The sequence below is a fragment of the Ctenopharyngodon idella genome, chromosome 2 (assembly GCF_019924925.1).
Source record: "Ctenopharyngodon idella isolate HZGC_01 chromosome 2, HZGC01, whole genome shotgun sequence".
NCBI lineage: Eukaryota > Metazoa > Chordata > Actinopteri > Cypriniformes > Xenocyprididae > Ctenopharyngodon > Ctenopharyngodon idella.
In genome coordinates, this window is record NC_067221.1 from 29,977,011 (window position 1) to 29,999,711 (window position 22,701).

Here is a 22,701-nt window from a genome sequence, read left to right on the forward strand (position 1 = left end):
GAGGGAGATCTTTAAGTTCTGTAGCTATCAAACTAGCTGCAATTTAGCAAACTGTTGCTTACCTCCAGTTCGTGTTGCATTATGGATAAACCTTAGTCTTTGAGCCATCCATGATCATGAGAAAAAATTAAGGTGTCTTACCCTATTAATTCATAAAACATTAATTCATAATTTACATACTACAGAGTATGTAACTTAACATCAAATCTTTTTAGAGAAATTAGCAAACATAAATTTAGTATGGTTATTTCAGCATTAAACATCTCTGGTGAGCGACTGGGCGTTCAGTGGAGTGGTGGGTAGAGATCTGTGGTAAGTGTGCCTGGTGTGAGGGTTTTCTCTTGTGGACCGGTGTGTCACTGTCATTAATTCTCCACAGAAATGCCCTCCAGTTCTCCAAACACCTCCCTCACCTTCTTAGCAGAAGCACTTTAATAAGTGACAAATAGGATCGGCTGGGCCTACAAGGTCAGCAGTCTGGAATCAGGCGCCGGAGCGCTTTTCCCAACAAGGAGAAGGGAAAGCAATCTAGAACAACGTTCCTTTGGCTCGATTACACTGCCATGGATAATGCAGCCAAGCCAGTAATGCATGGCAGGGAACGCATGATGGTGGGAAAAGGAGACTCTGCTCCCTTTCGCTGGCTCTCTTACAGGGTGGCTTTTATTCAGTCCACTCCTGCTGCTCCAGCAGCTTCGGGTTTGTGTGTGGCGCTCAGGCCATCCCTGAGCCTGGATGTTTGCACTTGTCTTTTGTCTGTGCTTTGCTCTTTTCTCGAATGGCCCCAGGTGACAGCCAGCAGAATGCTGCCTTTCACAGCAACTCAATGCAAATGCAAACACTCTGACCTATTATAGCAACAGGAGTACATTCCAACAGCCAAGAAGCAGCACTCAAAATAAGAACAAAAAAACAGATTGAGAAAACAATATATGAAGGATAGAGGTGTTGAGGGCAGGTGCATTGACAATTCAACCATGCCAAGTACACAACAATGTGTTGGAAAAAGTTTATTTTCACCAAACATATACAAAAATAAATAGTCATCATGTCTGCTATAATCGCTGGAGATCATGTGATATTATGTGACAGTTTTCTCTTTATGCATCGAAGACCAAAACGTGTCCAGACATTTCAGCTCAAAATCAAAAGGAAAAAAAATTAATTAATAAAAGAAAATGACACACACAGTGATCATGACGGTAATCCATATGACCCCAATGGATGAATCAATGTCTTGTAAAGAGAAAAGATAGGTGTTTAAGAAAAATACTGATATTTGTAACTTTTTTAACTACTTTAACTTTTGTTATATGAGCATTCATGAGGGACATTGCGACACATAACGTAAGTGTGTTGTAAATGCGAGAAGTGTCGATCCTCTGTGCTTGTTACTTCTCGCGCGATCTTCAAAACGCACTTACGTCACTTACCGTCATGTTCGCCATGTGTGGTTTTTCAAACGTCAACTGTGTGGCACACATTCACTTGCATTATATGGACTCACACAGATTGACTTATTTTAGTAAAAATCTCAGTTTGTGTTTATCTAAAGAAAGAAAGTCCTATACATCGGGGATGGCATGCAGGTGAGTAAATGATAAGAGAATTTGCATTTTTGGGTGAACTATGCCTTTAAAAAGGATATGCTGCACAGTCCAGTAACTAAAGGAAATGCAGTCTCACTTTGTGTCCAGAATAAGAGTGCTGTACACACCTCAAGCTAATTAGTCTGAAGGTAAAGTTTTACTCTGCATTTACATGATATTCAGGTGTAATGTACCCAGAAATCCTTATTAGTGTGCTGCATATAAATCTGTGCTCCCTGAGCTGTCATGCCTTGTGGCCTAAGTTGTCCAGAGTTTGAGGGTGAGGAGGTGTGGATAAAGGGGCAATAGCGGGGCTCAGGTGCATCAGTCGTCTGAGCCGCTATCGTGGCGCCGCTGGTAGCTTTGTGATGGGGACCCTCGACCAGCACGGTGGCCATCAGAGGACGAGTCTGTGTCGTGCCGCCGGCGGCGGTGCTGGTGAGGGGGGGTCAGTGTCCTACGGTCGGCCTTTGGCCCCCCTCCTGAATGGCTGTCACAGGCTCCAGCTCCACTCTGACTGCTCCTTGATGGATTAGGACCATGGTGGTCCCGGGAATCTTTTCTCAGCCTGGGGAGCACAAAACACACCTAGACAATCATTTATTCCTGGCAAGCATGGAAAGTTTGGTTCTGTTTGAGGGGAACCATAATTCAGAAATGGACTATGAGGAATACACTATAGCATTCTATAAAATAAAAGTTCAAATTTATTTATTTATTTCACAATATATTACATTTATTTATATAGCACTTTTCACAATACATATTTTTTCAAAACAGAAAATGATTATGTTGATGTTTATAATATCTTAATATCTTCACACCATATAGTTGCATTTAGAAGATTAGAGCTGGGCGATAATATAGTTTATATTTTGCAACGATACAAGCAATCGAACAGTTGAGATTTGCTATATAGTACATAGTATTGCCGTATGTGTGTATACTGGATGTATGCAGATAAAGTTGGATATACTTACATACCCAAACTTAGAGCTGGGTGATAATGTACACCGCGTTCCAAATTATAATGCAAGTGACATATCAGTAAGATTTCAGTAGAATAAACATTCAGATTTTAGTTTTTCTAAGAAAATGTTTGTTTGTTTATTTATCCATGTCTTTTTTGATAACTGGTATCAATCTCAGACAAAATAATTTGCCAGGTCTATGGAAACCCTACTTAGAGGTTGTTCCACATTATTAAGAAAGTCACAGTTCTCATGCAATATGGGGAGGAAGAAAGATCTTTCTGAAGATGAAAAGCATGAAATGGTGCAATGTTGTGCAAAAGGCATGAAAACAACTAATATTGTGTGAAAACTGAATGGAGATTATCGAATTATCATAAGATTTGTGAGTGATTTAGAGCACAGCAGAACTCAGTCAGATAAAGGCTTATTAATGAAAGTTCCTGTCAAAAAAATTAATTGTATTAAAAAGGGCAGCTATAAAAAAAAAGCCAGTGTTGAGCAGAAAACAGGTATTTGAAGCTTCTGGTGTCTCTGGAGTCTCAAGAAGCTCTCCATACAGACTGGCAGTTGTGCGTAAAGATGCATTTCAGCCACTCCAAACCAAAGCTCACAAAGAGAAACATTTACAGTGGGTTTAGAAAATTTAACAGATCTGGAAATTATTTTTGCAAAGAAGAGTTGGAAAATATTCCCAAGTCAGGATGTGCCAAGCTGATAGACTCCTATTCAAATAGACTGAGTACTGTAATTACATCAAAGGATGTTTCAACTAAGTATTAATCATGGGTGTCAACACTTATGCAGTTAGTTATTACAAGTTTTTTTTTTTCTCTCTAAAATGTGTCACTTTGGTTTTCATTGGCATTGCATAGGTTATAATTTTTTACATTAAAGGTGCAAAGTTTCTGTCTAATATGATTTATCTTTGTTTCATTCTTTACATCACAAAAAAAACTGCTGTTTTAACAGGGCTTTTTATATCTACTGTATCCAACTTTATATAGAGCTGTGTGTTAATACAGTTTACAGTTTGTGATGATAAAAAGCTGTGCATTAAATGATTTTAATGCACCACGTGGATGCAAAGAACCACCTGACATAAACGGAGTGCATTCAAATTGTTTAATGCATAGCTAGCCGTGGATTATCCCGCTTATACTATGGTTATTTGCAAGCACTGACTAGTTAAAACTGTTATTGATGTTTGCAGCGCAATATTTGACTGGAAGGGTAAAAATTACGGTTCCTTAAATCTAGCATTCTGCCCACTTTAAATCAGACCGAGAGATAAAGTAGTGCTGTAAGATTCTGAGATATGTGTCTGTGCAGCATCTCTCTCTACTAAAAACATATTTTGAGGGTTTAGGATCATTAAAAACAAATATCTCCTCTGGACATCACTTTTGGCCTCTACTGTAAGAGATGAAAACTTTGACCTGTCCTAAATTCATTGCACTGGTTACCAGTACCTTATAGAATTAATTTTAAGATTCTAATTTTTGTTTTTAAATCTTTGCTTGGCACAGCCCCTCCATACATTGCTGATCTTATTCATGTTCATGAGTCAAAGAGAACATTACTATCTAATGCACAAAATCTCCTACATGTTTCGTGATCGAAACTAAAGTCCAGAGGTGACCGTGCATTTGCAGTAGCTGCCCCAAGGCTATGGAACAGTTTACCAGTGTACTTGAGACAATCATCATCTCTGAATGATTTTAAGAAAAACAGTAAAAACATTTTTTTACATTAGTTTTTGATCAGGTATGAGTGTTGAGGTATTGTCGCTGTAGATACCGAGTTAGTCTTGAATGTTGTGTGTTGATGTTTTTTCGTGGTTTTTAATTTTTGTAATTCTCTCAATTTTGATTTTATTGTACAGCACTGTGGTCAACTATGTTGTTTTATTATGTGCTCTATAAATAAAGCTGGAGTTGGAAATGAAAAATTTTGTACGCTACTGAACACTGCCAATGTATAGCTGTGAAATATGGCGTCTTCATCATATCCAGTGACCTTCAATAATTATTGATTCTGGAAGTCTGGACAAAAATATTTTAAACATGGAAGACTTTGGCCATGTAATGTCATTGCTGTTTTCATGTTTATTAATGTCTGTTCATGTAATGCATGGATTCTCAAACTATTTGAAAACTTTTGAATTTTAGGTTAATATTTCAATAATTTAATAAAATGTGCATGTTCACAGTTCTCTGATTAATGTTGTTAAAGGACACATTGACATGCAGGTAAACAAATAAAATAAATTTCTATTTTTAGTGTGCAAGAATTTTATTTTGATTGTTTGTATTTCAAAACTAATATTAAAATTATTAAAATTTAATTTTTCTTTTTGTGATTTATTTCATTATTAGCTTTTTAATCAACTCACAAACTCCCTGCAGTTGTTTTCACTTACCCCAGTTAGAATTTAATGTTAAATGCACTTGATATGCATGATATTGACAACAAAGAATGGAATATTTTCTCTCTTTGATGTTAGGTCAAAAGTAATCTAAAAATAATCAAAGTAAATATATATTAAAAAAAATACCTTAGAAGCCAGCTCACTAAGTTTTTTAATAGAGCCATAGTGTGATCATTTTCTTCAACCCAAACAAAATTATACCACTGTCTTCAAAAAGACTATTATGGAAGTAAAATAATGCCACATGTTTTTGAAACAAAAAGCTTATTGAATTGCACTAATTGAAAAAAAAATACGCATTGTATTAACCGTGCTTGTATTTTAATGCATTGCATTTTTAGGGCTGAAATTCAACATGTTTGTATATTTAAGCTGTGAATATTTCAATTCAAAATATTTCACACACATTTTCATTGTTAAAAATTCAATGATCCATATTCACCTTTCAGATTCCACTTCCAAAATATTCATTCTGTTTAAAAATACAACCTGTAATATTCGGTCCATTTTATTTCGCGTTACAAATTCCCTTCCACAAATTCAGTGGTTCAAATTTGACAGAAAATTCAACATTTCACATCCAGGAACTGCAGGAAAAGCAGTAGATTGCCGATGCATAATCTCCAACTGCTGTTAGTCGACCTCACCAGCAGGTGGTGCAAGCGCGTGTTGACGAAGAGCAGAGCAATGGGTAGAGAGAGTCATTCATTCATTAAAACGGATTTACAGAAATGGTGCAAGCGGTAAGTGTATGTGTGATGATTATCAGGGCCAGTATATGTGCATAGAAACTGATAAAGACACAAAAGTTGTGTTTACATTTAACTCAATGTCTTTACTATTACTTTCCCTGTGTAGCCTACATGTAAGCAGCTTTCTCTATAGTGAACGAGATTATAACGTTATCCCCGATGCTGATGTACAATTCAAACTCGCACCTTATTGTGGATGTAGGCTATAGGCTACAGACAAGCAGGTTGACTCAGAATATGAACGTAAAGTTTGGCGCTAAGCGTTTCCCAGTGAAATACTGGCATAAAGTTGGCTTGACATTGGACGGTCGATATTTGCAAATTTAGGGACCATCTCTAAAGTTACACACAATACTTCTAACTTCAATAGCATTTGAAGAAAATGACTTACAGTCATAAAACCAACTGCAAAGTGTTCATGTAGGTTTCAGGTATGATGCGCAACTTTTAGATTCTTGATATTGAATAAAATAAACTGTCAAGTCCTATGTAAATACCGTTATATATTTCACTTAGTCTACTGTATGCTCATACACAAAATATACCATAATTTAAAGCTCTATAGTATTTGAAGAGAATGAATGAATGAATGAGTGTGTAAAGTGTACACGTAGGTGTGATGCACAACTTTTAGACTGTTGATAATAAATATGAACTCATGCTGTAGTGAAAAATAGCAGTATTTACACATGATTTGACAGTTTATTTTATTTAATATCAAAAATCTACCATATACCATCATTTTAGATTGTTGATATTAAAATAAATATGAGCTCATGTGGTAGTGGGAAAAAAAAGCAATTTTTTTATTTGTTTATTTTATTAAATCTAAAAAAAATCTAAAAGGTGTGCATCATGCCTGACACCTACACGAGCACATTACAGTTCATGACTGCAAGTCATTATCTGCAAATGATATAGAAGTTAATAGAGATGTGTACACCAATGTCGTATGTAACTTTAGAGACAGTCCCTACATTTGCGAATATGGACTGTCCAATGTCAAGCCAACTTTATGCCAGTATTTCTCTGGGAAACGCTTAGCGTCAAACTTTGCACGTTACGTCCATATTCTGAGTCCACCTGCTTGCCTGTAGCCTAATTATATATATAAAATTATAGCCTATATCCCCCGAATAAAGTGCGAATTTGGTGGTCTTTTATATCACTGTATTTAGTCTATAAAGAGAAGTTAAGCGTTCTATATGTCCCGATATAAGGGGAATCCTGGAGTATGACGTATTGAGGGAAACCCCAGTACTGCAGCACAGCGCCGTGATATAAAGTTAAGGAAAGTTATCTGTCTACCTCAGATTCAACATTTGAATTGTACATCAGCATCGAGGAATAACGTTATAATCTCGTTCACTGTAGAGAAAGCTGCTTACATGTAGGCTATACAGGGAAAGTAACAGTGAAGACAATGAATTAAATGTAAACAACTTTTGTGTCTTTATCAGCTTTTATGCATATACACTGGCCCTGACAATCATCACTCACGCACTTACCGCTTGCTCCATTAATGTAAATCCGTTTTCGTGAATGAAATGAATGACTTGCTCTAACTGTTGCTCTGCTCTTCGTCAACATGCGCTTGCACCACCTGCTGGTGAGGTCGACTCACCTCAAACAGCAGATGGAGATTATGCTCTGTACTCTACTGCTTTTCCTGCAGTTCCCGGATTTGAAATGTTGAATTTTCTGTCGAATTTGAACCACTGAATTTGTGGAAGTGAATTTGTAATGTGAAATAAAATGGACAGAAAATTGCCTGCTGAATATTATAGGTTGTATTTTTAAACAGAAAGAATATTTTGGAAGTGAAATCTGAAAGGTGAATATGGATTATTGAATTTCTAACAATGAAAATGTATGTGAAATATTTTGAATTGAAATATTCACAGCTTAAATATACAAACATGTTGAATTTCAGCCCATAAAAATGCAAGCCCTAAAAATACAATGCTTTAAAATACAAGCACGGTTAATGCAATGCATTTTTTTTTTTTTCAATTAGTGCAATTCAACAAGCTTTTTGTTTCAAAAACATATGGCATTATTTTACTTCCATACTGTATCATGCAATAAGAATAAGAGGAAACAAACTAAAAGATGTGATGAACTAAATCAATTAAATTGTGTTACAACGCCCTCTTGTGAACAAACTGAGTTATACCTCAGAGAAAGAAAAATTCTCTAGGTACACAATTTATGAAATCATCAGTAACAAAAAAGGTATTTAATGAGTTCATTGACACAATGGAAAAACTACACAATTTACCTTTTACTGTTTATTTCAAAGTCAGAATCTGAAGAGTCCTTTCTGCTTCTGTGTTTCTTCATCTCTTTTTTCTTCTTTTTCTCCTTCTTGCTCTTCTTTTCCTTTTTACTCTTCTTTTTGCTGTCAGATCTGTAATTAATATCAGTTCTCAATTTAGATATTGTGGCTTTTGTCAGTAGTATCTGTTTTTGTACTCATGAATTCACATCTTTAAAATTCATTCAAATGTAATTTTTGACCATAAAAGATGTTAAATATATTCTTATGCTACACAAACACGACAGGAGAGACTGGGGCTAATTGAAATTTTGATTTTATAATGAATAAACAAGCTCAATTTCGTTTTATTCTGTATTCATCAAGTCTTCATCACAAGAAAAAAAGAAAAAGAAAAAAGATGCAGTTAATTTTTTAGTTTTTTTTTAGAGTTATATTTTCTTATTGGAATTTGATTTTGGAGCACAACTTTGTGACAATTTCTCAATGGGTAGTCTAAACCAAAATCAACATGTTTTATGTTAAGTCTTTGGGTCATTCTCACGAAACCATTAAAACACCACGGCACTAATGATTTTAAATATTAAACATGACAAACAATATGAATGTATAATATATAATAATAATGAAAAAATAGTGGAAAAATGAAGTATCCATGACTGATGTTCTCATCCTCCGCAACATTTTTTAAGGTCTCTTGTCTTTACACACACACAAAATTTTAAATAAATCTTGATTTTGAATTAAGCAACACATGTGCTAGAACCTCAAAGATGGCTACCAGGTAGGCACATCTCTTTCTATTTCTCCAGTTAAAAGTAAAAAATTCTCTTGACAGACCACACGACATACTTTGATCATTACCATAACAGGAAATTTTCCTAATTTAGAAAAACTAACTATTTTCTGTGAAAAATGTATTTCATTAATGTCTAATTATGTACATTGAATACAAATTGGCTAAATCATGGCTTCTCTGAATTTAACAAAATATGCTGAGGTATATCATCCTCCGCAACACCATTCTCACTTACCGCAACAACTTAAGGCCAGTTGCGGTAGAGAGAACTTCTGTTTCAGTAATGAGAATTTAATCATACAGGCTATTTTTAAATATATATTATGAGTTATTAAGTTAAATAATATTTACTAACTGTTGGAAAACTTTAGCAAAGGCTAGGGTGACAATTTCAGAGAAAAGGTTTACAAAAAAAAAAAAAAAAAAAAAAAATCTACAGTGTTGGGAAGTCTACACAAATGTGGATGTTCACACACATGTTGGCACATTTATCATTATGAAGACTTTCCACAGGCATAATTATTTTGTATACTAAGCTCATACTTTCTATCCCCTAACCTCTAAACACAACTCTTACAGAACACTTATGGCCATTTTATATTTTAATAAAACATTGTATGTTTTGGTATATTTTGCCATTTGATTTATGAAGACAGCTCATAATGTATAGGTAGAGACACTACAATATGAAGACAGTTAGTCCTCACAAAGCAAGTCAAAACAGTATACATACAGGTTTGTTGCACTATATTAGTGAGAACAGTGATTATGTCCTAATCTGACACCCAACCCTCACAGAAAGTTGTGTAAATCATTAGATTTAAATATAAACATGATTTGGCCAATTTATGAGCATTTTAAAATAACAAGCAGGCTGGACTTTAACCAATAAGTGAGGTAAGCGGCTGCTTAGGGCCCATTGATGGCAAAACATTTTTGGCAAATGCTCCAGTACATATTTGTGTTTGAGCTTTGGAGAGCATTAAAGGTTTCTATTTACAATGCATTTTGCAGCATTGAGCTCAGTAGCTAATCACAGACATATCTATTGCTTTCTTGAACACAATGGCCAATCTGAGGTGTTTAAATTAGAATCCACTCACTCACTGAAAAGCAAGTTTTGTTCAGAGTCGAGTTCTGTGTGCTCACAATGTGTATTTCAACTTAATTCACATTTATTTGTATAGCACTTGTCACAATACATATCGTTTCAAAGCAGCTTTACAGAAAATGTATGCGTCTACATTACAATTTAAAGTGATCTGTTATCAGAGGTGACTGAAAGTAATGTCTATTTCAGAAATGAGATTAAGATAAAAGAAATCATGTTAACTAACGTATTTATTTTAGGCAGAAACAATAAGCTACTTAATTATTACAAGTTGTGATCATGATTACAATATATAGAATTTTGGCAGACATGATGTACGATAAATAAGAGATTTATTTTCAAGTGTAGAGAGCTTCATTTGTTATAACAGAACTTCATGAGATCGCTTTTTAGTGATTATAAAAGGAACGCTCTTTTTGTGGATTATAGGCTATACGTATACAGGTGCTGGTCATATAATTAGAATATCATCAAAAAGTTGATTTCACTAATTCCATTCAAAAAGTGAAACTTGTATATTATATTCATTCATTACACACAGACTGATATATTTCAAATGTTTATTTCTTTTAATTTTGATGATTATAACTGACAACTAAGGAAAATCCCAAATTCAGTATCTCAGAAAATTAGAATATTACTTAAGACCTATACAAAGAAAGGATTTTTAGAAATCTTGGCCAACTGAAAAGTATGAACATGAAAAGTATGAGCATGTACAGCACTCAATACTCAGTTGGGGCTCCTTTTGCCTGAATTACTGCAGCAATGCGGCGTTGCATGGAGTCGATCAGTCTGTGGCACTGCTCAGGTGTTATAAGAGCCCAGGTTGCTCTGATAGTGGCCTTCAGCTTTTCTGCATTGTTGGGTCTGGCATATTGCATCTTCCTCTTCACAATACCCCATAGATTTTCTATGGGGTTAAGGTCAGGCGAGTTTGCTGGCCAATTAAAAACAGGGATACCATGGTCCTTAAACCAGGTACTGGTAGCTTTGGCACTGTATGCAGATGCCAAGTCCTGTTGGAAAATGAAATCTGCATCTCCATAAAGTTGGTCAGCAGCAAGAAGCATGAAGTGCTCTAAAACTTCCTGGTATGCATTGACCTTGGACCTCAGAAAACACAGTGGACCAACACCAGCAGATGACATGGCACCCCAAACCACCACTGACTGTGGAAACTTTACACTGGACCTCAAGCAACGTGGATTGTGTGCCTCTCCTCTCTTCCTCCAGACTCTGGGACCCTGATTTCTAAAGGAAATGCAAAATTTACTTTCATCAGAGAACATAACTTTGGACCACTCAGCAGCAGTCCAGTCCTTTTTGTCTTTAGCCAAGGCGAGACACTTCTGACGCTGTCTGTTGTTCAAGAGTGGCTTGACACAAGGAATGCGACAGCTGAAACCCATGTCTTGCATACGTCTGTGCGTAGTGGTTCTTGAAGCACTGACTCCAGCTGCAGTCCACTCTTTGTGAATCTCCCCCACATTTTTGAATGGGTTTTGTTTCACAATCCTCTCCAGAGTGCGGTTATCCCTATTGCTTATACACTTTTTTCTACCACATCTTTTCCTTCCCTTCGCCTCTCTATTAATGTGCTTGGACAGCTTGAACAGCCAGCCTCTTTTGCAATGACCTTTTGTGTCTTGCCCTCCTTGTGCAAGGTGTCAATGGTCGTCTTTTGGACAACTGTCAAGTCAGCAGTCTTCCCCATGATTGTGTAGCCTATAGAACTAGACTGAGAGACCATTTAAAGGCCTTTGCAGGTGTTTTGAGTTAATTAGCTGATTAGAGTGTGGCACCAGGTGTCTTCAATATTGAACCTTTTCACAATATTCTAATTTTCTGAGATACTGAATTTGGGATTTTCCTTAGTTGTCAGTTATAATCATCAAAATTAAAAAAAAAAAAAAAAAAAAAATTGAAATATATCAGTCTGTGTAATGAATGAATATAAGAGGAAGATGCGATATGCCAGACCAAACAATGCAGAAGAGCTGAAGGCCACTATCAGAGCAACCTGGGCTCTTATAACACCTGAGCAGTGCCACATACTGATCGACTCCATGCCACACCGCATTGCTGCAGTAATTCAGGCAAAAGAAGCCCCAACTAAGTATTGAGTGCTTTTGGATTACTTCAAGGTCATATATATATATATATATATATATATATATATATATATATATAGAGAGAGAGAGAGAGAAAGAGAAATGTGGGGGGGGGGGATCAATTTTACTATAAATAAATTGCATTTTTAAATTTAGTTTTAATTATTTCTTCTCAATTTCTGCAAGTTTTTAAATGTTACACGTTCCATACTTTTGAATGGGTCTCAACAATAAAAATATTTTACAAATCTGATAAATTATCTATTGCAATATTATTATCGTTGTTGTTGTTTAGAGCTTAAAAATATAAAAGTCACATCAGATCATAAACAAACTGAACAAGCTTGGGTCAAACATTTCTGTTTATGTTTGTTCTTCTTTAATTTTAATGTTTAGCATTTTGGTTACTTTTAAAACCTATTAAAACTAAGCAATCATGTCTCATTTCCACAACTTGGGAATACACAGCCTTGAATAAATTATATATATATATATATATATATATACAGTGGGTACGGAAAGTATTCAGACTCCCTTAAATTTTTCACTCTTTGTTATATTGCAGCAATTTGCTAAAATCATTTAAGTTCTTTTTTTTTCCTCATTAATGTACACACAGCACCCCATATTGACAGAAAAACACAGAATTGTTGACATTTTTGCAGATTTATTAAAAAAGAAAAACTGAAATATCACATGGTCCTAAGTATTCAGACCCTTTGCTCAGTATTTAGTAGAAGCACCCTTTTGATCTAATACAGCCAGTAGTCTTTTTGGGAAAGATGCAACAAGTTTTTCACACCTGGATTTGGGGATCCTCTGCCATTCCTCCTTGCAGATCCTCTCCAGTTCTGTCAGGTTGGATGGTAAACGTTGGTGGACAGCCATTTTTAGGTCTCTCCAGAGATGCTCAATTGGGTTTAAGTCAGGGCTCTGGCTGGGCCATTCAAGAACAGTCACGGAGTTGTTGTGAAGCCACTCCTTCATTATTTTAGCTGTGTGCTTAGGGTCATTGTCTTGTTGGAAGGTAAACCTCCGGCCCAGTCTGAGGTCCTGAGCACTCTGGAGAAGGTTTTTTGTCCAGGATATCCCTGTACTTGGCCGCATTCATCTTTCCCTCAATTGCAACCAGTCGTCCTGTCCCTGCAGCTGAAAAACACCCCCACAGCATGATGCTGCCACCACCATGCTTCACTGTTGGGACTGTATTGGACAGGTGATGAGCAGTGCCTGGTTTTCTCCACACATACCGCTTAGAATTAAGGCCAAAAAGTTCTATCTTGGTCTCATCAGACCAGAGAATCTTATTTCTCACCATCTTAGCAAACTCCATACGGGCTTTCATGTGTCTTGCACTGAGGAGAGGCTTCCGTCGGGCCACTCTGCCATAAAGCCCCGACTGGTGGAGGGCTGCAGTGATGGTTGACTTTCTACAACTTTCTCCCATCTCCCGACTGCATCTCTGGAGCTCAGCCACAGTGATCTTTGGGTTCTTCTTTACCTCTCTCACCAAGGCTCTTCTCCCCCGATAGCTCAGTTTGGCCGGAACCTTAAGTGCAGCAGACATTTTTTTGTAACCTTGGCCAGATCTGTGCCTTGCCACAATTCTGTCTCTGAGCTCTTCAGGCAGTTCCTTTGACCTCATGATTCTCATTTGCTCTGACATGCACTGTGAGCTGTAAGGTCTTATATAGACAGGTGTGTGGCTTTCCTAATCAAGTCTAATCAGTATAATCAAACACAGCTGGACTCAAATGAAGGTGTAGAACCATCTCAAGGATGATCAGAAGAAATGGACAGCACCTGAGTTAAATATATGAGTGTCACAGCAAAGGGTCTGAATACTTAGGACCATGTGATATTTCAGTTTTTCTTTTTTAATAAATCTGCAAAAATGTCAACAATTCTGTGTTTTTCTGTCAATATAGGGTGCTGTGTGTACATTAATGAGGAAAAAAAACATTAACTTAAATGATTTTAGCAAATGGCTGCAATATAACAAAGAGTGAAAAATTTAAGGGGGTCTGAATACTTTCCGTACCCACTGTATATATATATATAATATATGTAAAGGGATATTCAGACATCTAGTGGCTACAGTATGGTATTACAGATTATTTTTTAGTCCTTTGATAAAGAAAGTGTTTTCGTAGCTGGAAGTCAGAGTTTGCACTGTACAACCATGTTGTTTGCATTTTCTTCTTTAAAAACAAAATAGCAGCGAAATTTCAATGAACTGAAAGTGTTTTTCCCCATGGGCAGCATCGTTTCAACTAGTAGCAGTGATTCAATATGCGTCTGAGGAGATTTTAGAGGGGTGTTATTTGCACATTCACCAGCGGGTGGCTCACGTGAGTCATCACTGGCAACAGAACCAGGAACTACTGGTCAAATCAAACAGTGCTTAATATGTGTTATTATGGCAAAATAATGATTTATTTAGTTTTAAATGAAATGATTGCAATCCTGATAGTATCCCCCCTTTTTTCAAAATGTAACTAATCTGATTACTACGTTTTTTTTGACGTAACTGTAACGAATTACAGTTACTGGATTTTTGTATCCTGATTACGTAACGCCGTTACATGTATTCCGTTACTTCCCAACCCTGTGTATACATCACCTTTTATCTCCTTTATCATGTCTGTTGGCCTCCTCTGGCATCTTAGCAGCTTCCTGCGGTCTGTCAGCTTTGTGATGCTGCCAAAAAATAAAATCATAAATAAATTCAAGATTTACTGTGCATGTAATATGATTCTTGAGATTAGGGCTGTCACGATTCCTTGATTAAATTCAATTGCTCGATTTTAAAAATTTACCTGTGTCGATTAACCGGCAAAATACTGGAAGTGGTGCTATTCATTTTTTTGGACTGCACGATATATCAACACTATTGAAAAATTTTAATATAGCATGGTGCTATTGTGAAATCACAAAGGCTGTGATTCAATTAAATAAATGTATGCGCTGTGAGTTTGAAAGTGAAGCATGACGCTAATTATTATTTACATGGTTGCAGGTTACTCAGCCTCTGCATGTATCATAAATAATTTATAAATCCATGCCAACACAGGAGAATACATCAATATGTTTCTAAATATGCAAATTGTTGTTCATCGCAATTTCAAAATAAACGTTTAAACCCTCGCTCTGAGTTTGCAAGTTTTGATGTCCATATGTTCTTTTTCAAGACATTACATCGTAGCATTTCTATCGTAAAAAAGTGGCCAAATAATAAAGATTAAGTAGACATTTGAATTAAATGTTGTTTGGCCAATATTAAACAAGGATTTGATCATGCTGTAATAAAGTAACAACAACAATCACTAGGCCGTTGGTACCCTCTGCAGGCATTTGATATAATACATAATGTACATAAGTTGATTGTGTTTATTTATATGTATATTACATTATGTATTTAAACAGTGCGGTTCAATAAAGCCATATGATTACTTGCTTTTGATACATTATTTGAATCAATTATTATTGCCTCATTGTTATTATACAGTATTTGTATTAAGTCATTTTAAAGTCTATTGTTCACTATTTTTAGTACCACAAAAAAAAAAAAAAAAAAATCAGGTTACTCGATTAATCATCAAAATAATTGATCGATTTACTCGATTGCTAAAATAATCATTAGTGACAGCCCTACTTGAGATATTAAAGCCATGACACATTCTTCGAATCAAATTAGCATTAAAACGAATTATCTACATTTACATACCGTGAAAACCGGCAAACCCATTTTTACAGCTTCTTTTTCTTGCTTGGAAAGCAACATTCCTCTTGGCCCAGCCCTGATAACAAATAACAGCAGAATCTCAGAATTTATCTCTGTAACATCTATTACATCTCTATTTATAACTAAAAATAAGATGAAAATAGAGCAGCTAGTTGCAGGCAAGTGCTGTTTCATAGATTGAAACAGAAAAGCGATTTTATTTTGTCTAACATTTCAATACACACTTCAAAAACTTATGTATTTCTATCCAGGGGTATTCCAGAAAGCAAGGTTAGCTTACCATCACATATACCCTGAACTCTCGGCAGTCTGGAGTAAGTTCAGTCAACCCGAGTATGAGTTAACGGTGACCACACAAAGACATTCTCAACCAAGAATAAACCATGAAAACAGATACTAAGAAGAAGCATGCCATACTTCTTTTGTTTAATGGCAATTTTCTTTCGAAAGAATGAGACGCTGAGACAGCTGCTGATGTTATGGGGATGCGGCCTAGGAGAACCCGGTGTCTGAGGTACTTGTACAAACACGCCATACAATGGTCGACGAAGTGCAATGACATTGCAAGGTGCGACCCAACGTATAAAAAGGGCACCTGAGAACATGTCATCAGCTTCTTTGTCTTCAGGAAGCCACTTGTTTGAGTGCTGTGCAAGATAGCAGTGTTTTAAGAAAGGACAGAAGGTAAGCAGAATAATGGTGAGCAGACAATTCAAGTGCTGTTCCTCCATGCCTGCATTACTTAACGCCTGGCGATGGTCTGCTGTGTGGAATTTGTCTGGGAGAAGAGCATGCACGTTCAGCCCTCGAAGGAGCTGCATGCTTTCAGTGCGATGATTTCTTACTGAGAAAACTCCTCTCCCGGCTCTAGCTCCGTGTTTGCTGAAGTAGCGTGCAGTCTACGATCATGGGAATCTCAGACTGAGCTGGTAAGAGGAGCATAAGGGAGCTCCCCACACCTCTCCCGCCGGCTCCATCGTCTTTGTGGCAGAAGCCCACTCAGCGGTTTCTTCCGCGGAAAGCGAGGACTCATTGCTGTCCATGATTCTGATATAAAAGACGTGGTGTCAGTAGAAATAGATATATCTAATAGATCTGTTTCCTGCTCGACGCAGCAAACCACTGATCTGGTGAAGCTTATGACTCGTGCCACAGCCAAGTTTAACATGGTCCAGCTCAAAGCCCAAGACTGCGGGAGGTCATTTAGATGAACAATATCTGCAGAGTCATAAGTGTGCAGCTCCAGTGAGCCTTCCTTTTCTCCCAGACCTGCACACTGAGGTGTCATGTGCGTAAAGACATCCATACTCTGCCCGTGTGGTCCATTAGGCTTAAGGCCCCGATATACTCATGGCAAAGTTCTTTTTTGTACTTCACTTAGGGGTAGAACAAAGTTAGAAATACATAACCAGCGGTATACTGTTAACGAACATCCGACGCCGCCCACACGTTTAGATGAATATGTAAATATGTGCTGTGTGCTTTCTTCTCAATAACAAAATAAACACAACAAAATTGAGAAAACAGCTATAATTTTTTTTAATAAAGCATAAGAAAAGCATCTGATCATAGCAACGTTTGCACGAGCTCTGCAATTCGGCACTCTAGTAAAGTCATGTCAAGTTTATTTATATAAAACTTTATATAATAGATTGCTTAAAATCAAGCAGCTTTACCATATTAAATATGAAAAACAGTGTCAGTGTCTCATTTCATACAACTTCGTTTTCTACTAGAAAGCAGCTCTCCAGTGTGTTCATGTTTTCACTCGCAGACATCTGACCTCGACGGATTGAACGGGAGAAATTAACTGGAAAAGATTTCCACGTGAAAGACCTACACCACGCGCACACCTACCTATTATGTAATCGCCACAGACCAATACTAGCATTGCTAACCTTTCTTGAAAGTTTTCTTTGGCAAGCTGTTTTGAACTCCCATAAAGAACTCCAAATGAACTTTGTTTTGGCCTGATTTTGTTCAAAATTATGTCCCATCAGTTTGTTCTTCGATTTCGCTTAAAGTATAACGTGGCCTTTAGAGTTATTTGAATGTAGAGAGGCTGAGCGAGCAGTGATATGGGTAGATGCCTCGGGTGGAAAGGAATTTTGCGAACTTCTACTCCGAGAAGTGAGGGACAAAGGCGGCGCAGTAGGAGAAAGCCGTACACAGATCAGGGAGCTGTGGGTGTGGGTGTGGGTGCGAAGAAAGAGGAGAATGGTTGAGCAGGGCTGAAGTATAAGATCTCCCCCCTTTCTTCATTCCCTTCAGCTCCTCATAAATCATCTGTGCTTTTTTCAAGGAATGAGTTCCTGGGGAGAAGAGCAAAAAGCGAGACTGGCTGAAGCTAGCTCTCTTTCTGAGGAACCTTGCGTACTCCTGGTATATTGGCAAATTTTGTTAGATTTTGTATTTAAAGATTTTATATTCAATTTTTTTTTCCTTAAAGGTGTACCAAGTCATTTTTCATAGACAGACAGATAGGTAGATAGATAGATAGATAGATAGATAGATAGACTTGTGAATTTTGCACAACCCTGATAACATGTATTATACATTCATTAGGATAATTTTATGGTGGAATAAGTTACTTACTGAATATAGAATGTACTATATAGAATATATTTTTAACAGAGAGAGTTCTAGATCAAGTAATCTTAAGCCTGTAAACATACAGCACTGGCTTTACCTGGAGCTTCCAAGTCCAGAGACCCTGTCCACGTTCCTTTCATCCCCCTCACCTTCCCTCCTGCACACATCTGCAAGATCCTGCCAGCAATCAGCAGGAGAAATATGCATCAGAAAATGAAACAAGAATTGCTGAAAATAATTGAAATGTCCATGTTTGGATGTTTGCAAATGCAAACCTCTTTGGTAAGACCAGTTGGTTGTCTCTTGATTGTTTTATGACCCCTAAAAGACAAAAACATTAAGATTTATACTCATTTAATTTTACATGTCACTGATCAATCAAGCACACTTACAGTGCTGCCAACATGGCCTCATGCTCTGCCTCCCGTACAGCTGCCATCTCCTGCTCTTTAGACAGAGATGTGCCACCCTTCTTATCTTTGGCATACCATGTCAAATCCTTTCCTTTCTGCCACCGTCCAACCGGTGCCATGAGAGAATTCCCTGAAAAAAAATGAACATAAGATCTTAGGCAAATCTCACACAACCTGTTAAGAACATGTCCATATCATATTTCACCCCAAAATCAAAAGAAAAGAAAAAAAACAAGAAATTATATTTAGCATAAAGAAAATGAAACCAATGACCATCAGAACCTCAGCATCCATCTAAAAAGCTCTATGTCCAGAGGCATATTAGAACGCGGAAAAATCAACTCATCAGTTTTCAGTGTAAGGCTCGTCGCCTTCCATTGTTAATTGCGCTCTTTCCTTTTGCGTGTTCTCAAACAGGCAACCAGCGTGAGCGTCGAATCTGAGGACAAACAACTCTTTCCAATATTTTAAATTTTGACTGCAGTATCCATTTCAACCACTAGCTGTCAATATTACATAATGCACCTTTAAGATTTTCATGACAATTGAGCACATTTTTCCTCACAATTTTTAGAATATAAAAGCATAAAACTCTCATTCTTAGTACTGTAATGTTGAAAATATTATATTACATTATTAAAGATTATATTATTAGAAATATTAAATGATTTAAATTGTATTTGCACCTCATTGACTAGTATTGGTTGTACTGCATTTCATTTATGGCCATTGTAATTAAAGAAAACAAAATGCATTACTATAATGCCTAACTATCATGAAAATTATATCATAATAAAATTCTTTATGGTCAAGTGAAAGAGAATTTTACTTGCCCGACCGGACAAGTAGCCTGATTAAAATGTCAAATAAATAAATAAGGAATCACCAAAATGCAAGAATAATTCTGATTTTAATACATTTAGTGTAAGTGGCAGTCGATAGTGGATAATAATATATAATGTACAATGTACTGACTGTAACAAGGTTGCGCTGTTGAGGCTCACGCAGCCTCTTGAGGTGGAACTGAAACAAATGAGCCAGTAAACTCAGTTGACATACTGTGGTAAAAATTCAAATTGTGGAGTTTTTATATTTATAAGATATGATACAGTTAAGCAACACCACATGAATGAATCGGTTGAGTTAAAGATTCAATGACCCACTCATAACAACTGCCTCATTCCTGAATGAATCAGCCGTTTGAACGAATCGTTTGAATGAATGACTTAACTCACTCATTAAGACGGTCAACTGCCACCACCTACTGGCGGTTTAGTTTCATGTTTATCATATTTTTCCCAACATTTCTTATTTGTATTTAAAACAATATTATAACATTACTTGTGTACATTACGTGTAAATTATTTAATTTGATTGGTAACAGCCCTATATCGTCTTATTATTCTAATTAAATTTATTGCTTAAATTTAAGAATTTAAAATGAAAGATGAAGCATACATTTAATAAGATTAGAGAGAGAAAAAAAAAAAGCTATTTATAAAATAAATAATAAAAAAAAATCCCTTGGGGTAAATATCACATATATGCAGATTTAAATACGCCAAAGCTGATAGAACACTGATGAGAATATTGCTTCAGAATAAATTAGATTTACACTACAAAAAAAAAAATCTATTTTTTCCAGACAAGCAACTTTTTTTTAATCGGACAAGTAAATTACCTATTTACTTGTCTGAAGGACAAGCATATGATAAGGTTTAATGTCGAGAGTTGAGACAATATTTTTGTGTGGGGTGGGGCTTATAGATAATACATCACTGTTCTTATCAGTTATTGATATATAAAAATTATATTTAAAAGGTATTTAATTAAGAGCTTATGTTTGTGACAAGGATAGAAAATACATGAAACTCCACAATCAATACCAAAATCATATTGCCCTTCTGACTCATAGAGATAAGCAAGCAACTTTGTAAGTTAAATGGAAGTTCAGTTAAACGGAAGTTCAGTTAAATGTCTTGCCACTGGTTTCACAGACAAAGCTCACCCCTGATGACTTGCTTCAGAATCTTTTGTTTCTTTCTTTTTATTTATGAAATGGTTTTTGTATTCACCAAAAACAGTACCACATCGAAAAATGAACCAGAGAACAATTAAGAAAATAAAACTGAGTAGTTAAGAAGTCATCATTGTTGTGTCATTTATGTAGCGATCCTGACCTAGACAGGGTATCCTAACAAAGCCTAAGACAGTCCCAGGCTAAAATGTATGTTTCAGCTGTTTTAACTGAAAGCAATTTGCACTGACATATCTTAAAATGTGCCACTGCCATTGTTTTGTGTCAAGACAAGATGCACACACCAGTAATGCTTTTTTTTTTTTTTTTTTTTTTCCAAAGGCACGTTTATAAAAGCTACTTAAATGTCTTAACTGAACTAAGGCATAATCTTATAGCTTATTCTAAGCCCTGAAGCCGGGCCTTGGTGATTTTTAAAAAGAAAAAAAAAAAACAGCGTGGGGCGTCAGGTTGAGTCACGTCTACCCAGTAGGCCTCACTGACGTCAGCACGGCATATAAAATATTCATAGTCCTAGCCTTTGCTGTAGCAATATTACTGAGCTACGCATGCGTTATAGTAGGATTCCTGGTTGCAGGATTACCAAGCAAGGTCCGCATGATCTTAATATTCAGAAGCTAAACCTTTGTCATAGTAGGATTCGTACACTGATGAGCTGCGTGCACGTCTCATGCGACTCTGGGTAATTTAGCTAGAAAGCTCAACACGTCTACTACACCAACAAAAGGCACAACTGTGTCCGATACATAAAAATTAAATTAACAGACGATGTAATGAGAGATCACACTAAGGAGAAAGGTAGGAATGTCTGAGTTTACATTACAAATACTAATCAGAAAAACCCCCAAAAACGTCTAATGCAACTTGAACCCAGAGGACAAACTGTCATGGGCAAACCATGCTGACATTGTGGATTAGCAGTATCTATACAGAAATGCAATCAAGCTACCCAACTAACGTTACTCTTGTTTTTACAAGTCTGCTAAAATGTCTTCACGAGTAATGTTATTCCTATTAGCTTTTTGAACCGGTTATCATGCCCGTGTGCCTGTAAACGACAAAATGTTATCACAAACCAGTTATATGAACTCGAATTTGCAATTCATTTTTTAATTCAAGCCTGTAAAGTGCAAAAGACATCGTGCTTCTCTGAATATAATGCTATCTTTTGGGAACTTAACATATAAATCACACAATAATATGGCTGATTGAGTTGCTAGCCATAGCTAGAGCTGCTAGCTCGACACTTACCCAAATAGTTCTCTCTGTGTTTATCCACTTTCACTTCATCCCAGTTGAACTGGTCCTGACCTCCTCTCACCCCTCCAGATCTCGATGAGCCAAACATGACTTTTGATCATCCAAGCACACTTTCAGTCTCCTAAAAGCACTGAGATGCTTTACACGCGTGTAGCAGAAGAATCAGGCCTTAAGTTTTTCACATCCGGGAAACCGCTTGTCTTTACATTGAAACAAATTCAGAATGAAGAGCTTTTTTTAACAACCACACACATTATCTTATCGACCAAGTCCTATTCAGAACGATACCACAAAAACGATTCCTTCCCGTAAAAGAAAAAAAAAAAAAAAAAGTGTGTGCCGTGTTGCTGGATAAGAATATGTGATGTCAACATCATCTGCAGTTTGGCGCGGTTCACGGAAATGCGGATGCTCTAAAGATCTGCGAAAACGGTCGCATTTGATGACGCCTTAGAGACATCAGTAATGGCTCTCATGCGAAAATCAGTCACCTGAGCGAGAAAGAAAGATTTTAGGCGGAGGGAGAAAGACATTCTCCCTATTTTTGATCAGTTTTATCCCAATGTATGTGAGGTTTATCTCCAGGCTTTTTTCAGGTAAGTTTAAAT

At 36.5% G+C, this 22,701-nt stretch overlaps 2 protein-coding genes across 4 annotated transcripts in view; one reads left to right on the top strand and one right to left on the bottom strand.

Annotated features, from left to right (window-relative positions):
- Window positions 1-995: 995 nt before the first annotated feature.
- Window positions 996-22,445, bottom strand: c2h1orf35 (chromosome 2 C1orf35 homolog). Its single transcript, XM_051870615.1, has 8 exons — window positions 22,085-22,445; window positions 18,775-18,925; window positions 18,658-18,703; window positions 18,480-18,559; window positions 15,773-15,845; window positions 14,669-14,745; window positions 8,025-8,153; window positions 996-2,157 (listed from the first exon to the last, which is right to left on the bottom strand). The coding sequence occupies exons 1-8, from the start codon at window positions 22,179-22,181 to the stop codon at window positions 1,914-1,916; spliced, it is 897 nt and encodes a 298-aa protein (XP_051726575.1). The 5' UTR covers window positions 22,182-22,445; the 3' UTR covers window positions 996-1,913.
- The window catches only part of guk1a (guanylate kinase 1a), a 37,130-nt gene continuing 35,791 nt past the window's right edge, over window positions 21,363-22,701 (top strand). The window contains exon 1 of one of the 3 annotated variants that reach the window (XM_051870639.1): window positions 21,363-21,631. In XM_051870639.1, the coding sequence (XP_051726599.1) occupies window positions 21,607-21,631 (25 nt within the window). In that variant the 5' untranslated portion in view covers window positions 21,363-21,606. Of the gene's footprint in view, window positions 21,632-22,468; window positions 22,690-22,701 lie in introns of those variants that run through there. The other 2 variants (XM_051870645.1, XM_051870634.1) reach the window with 2 other exon arrangements.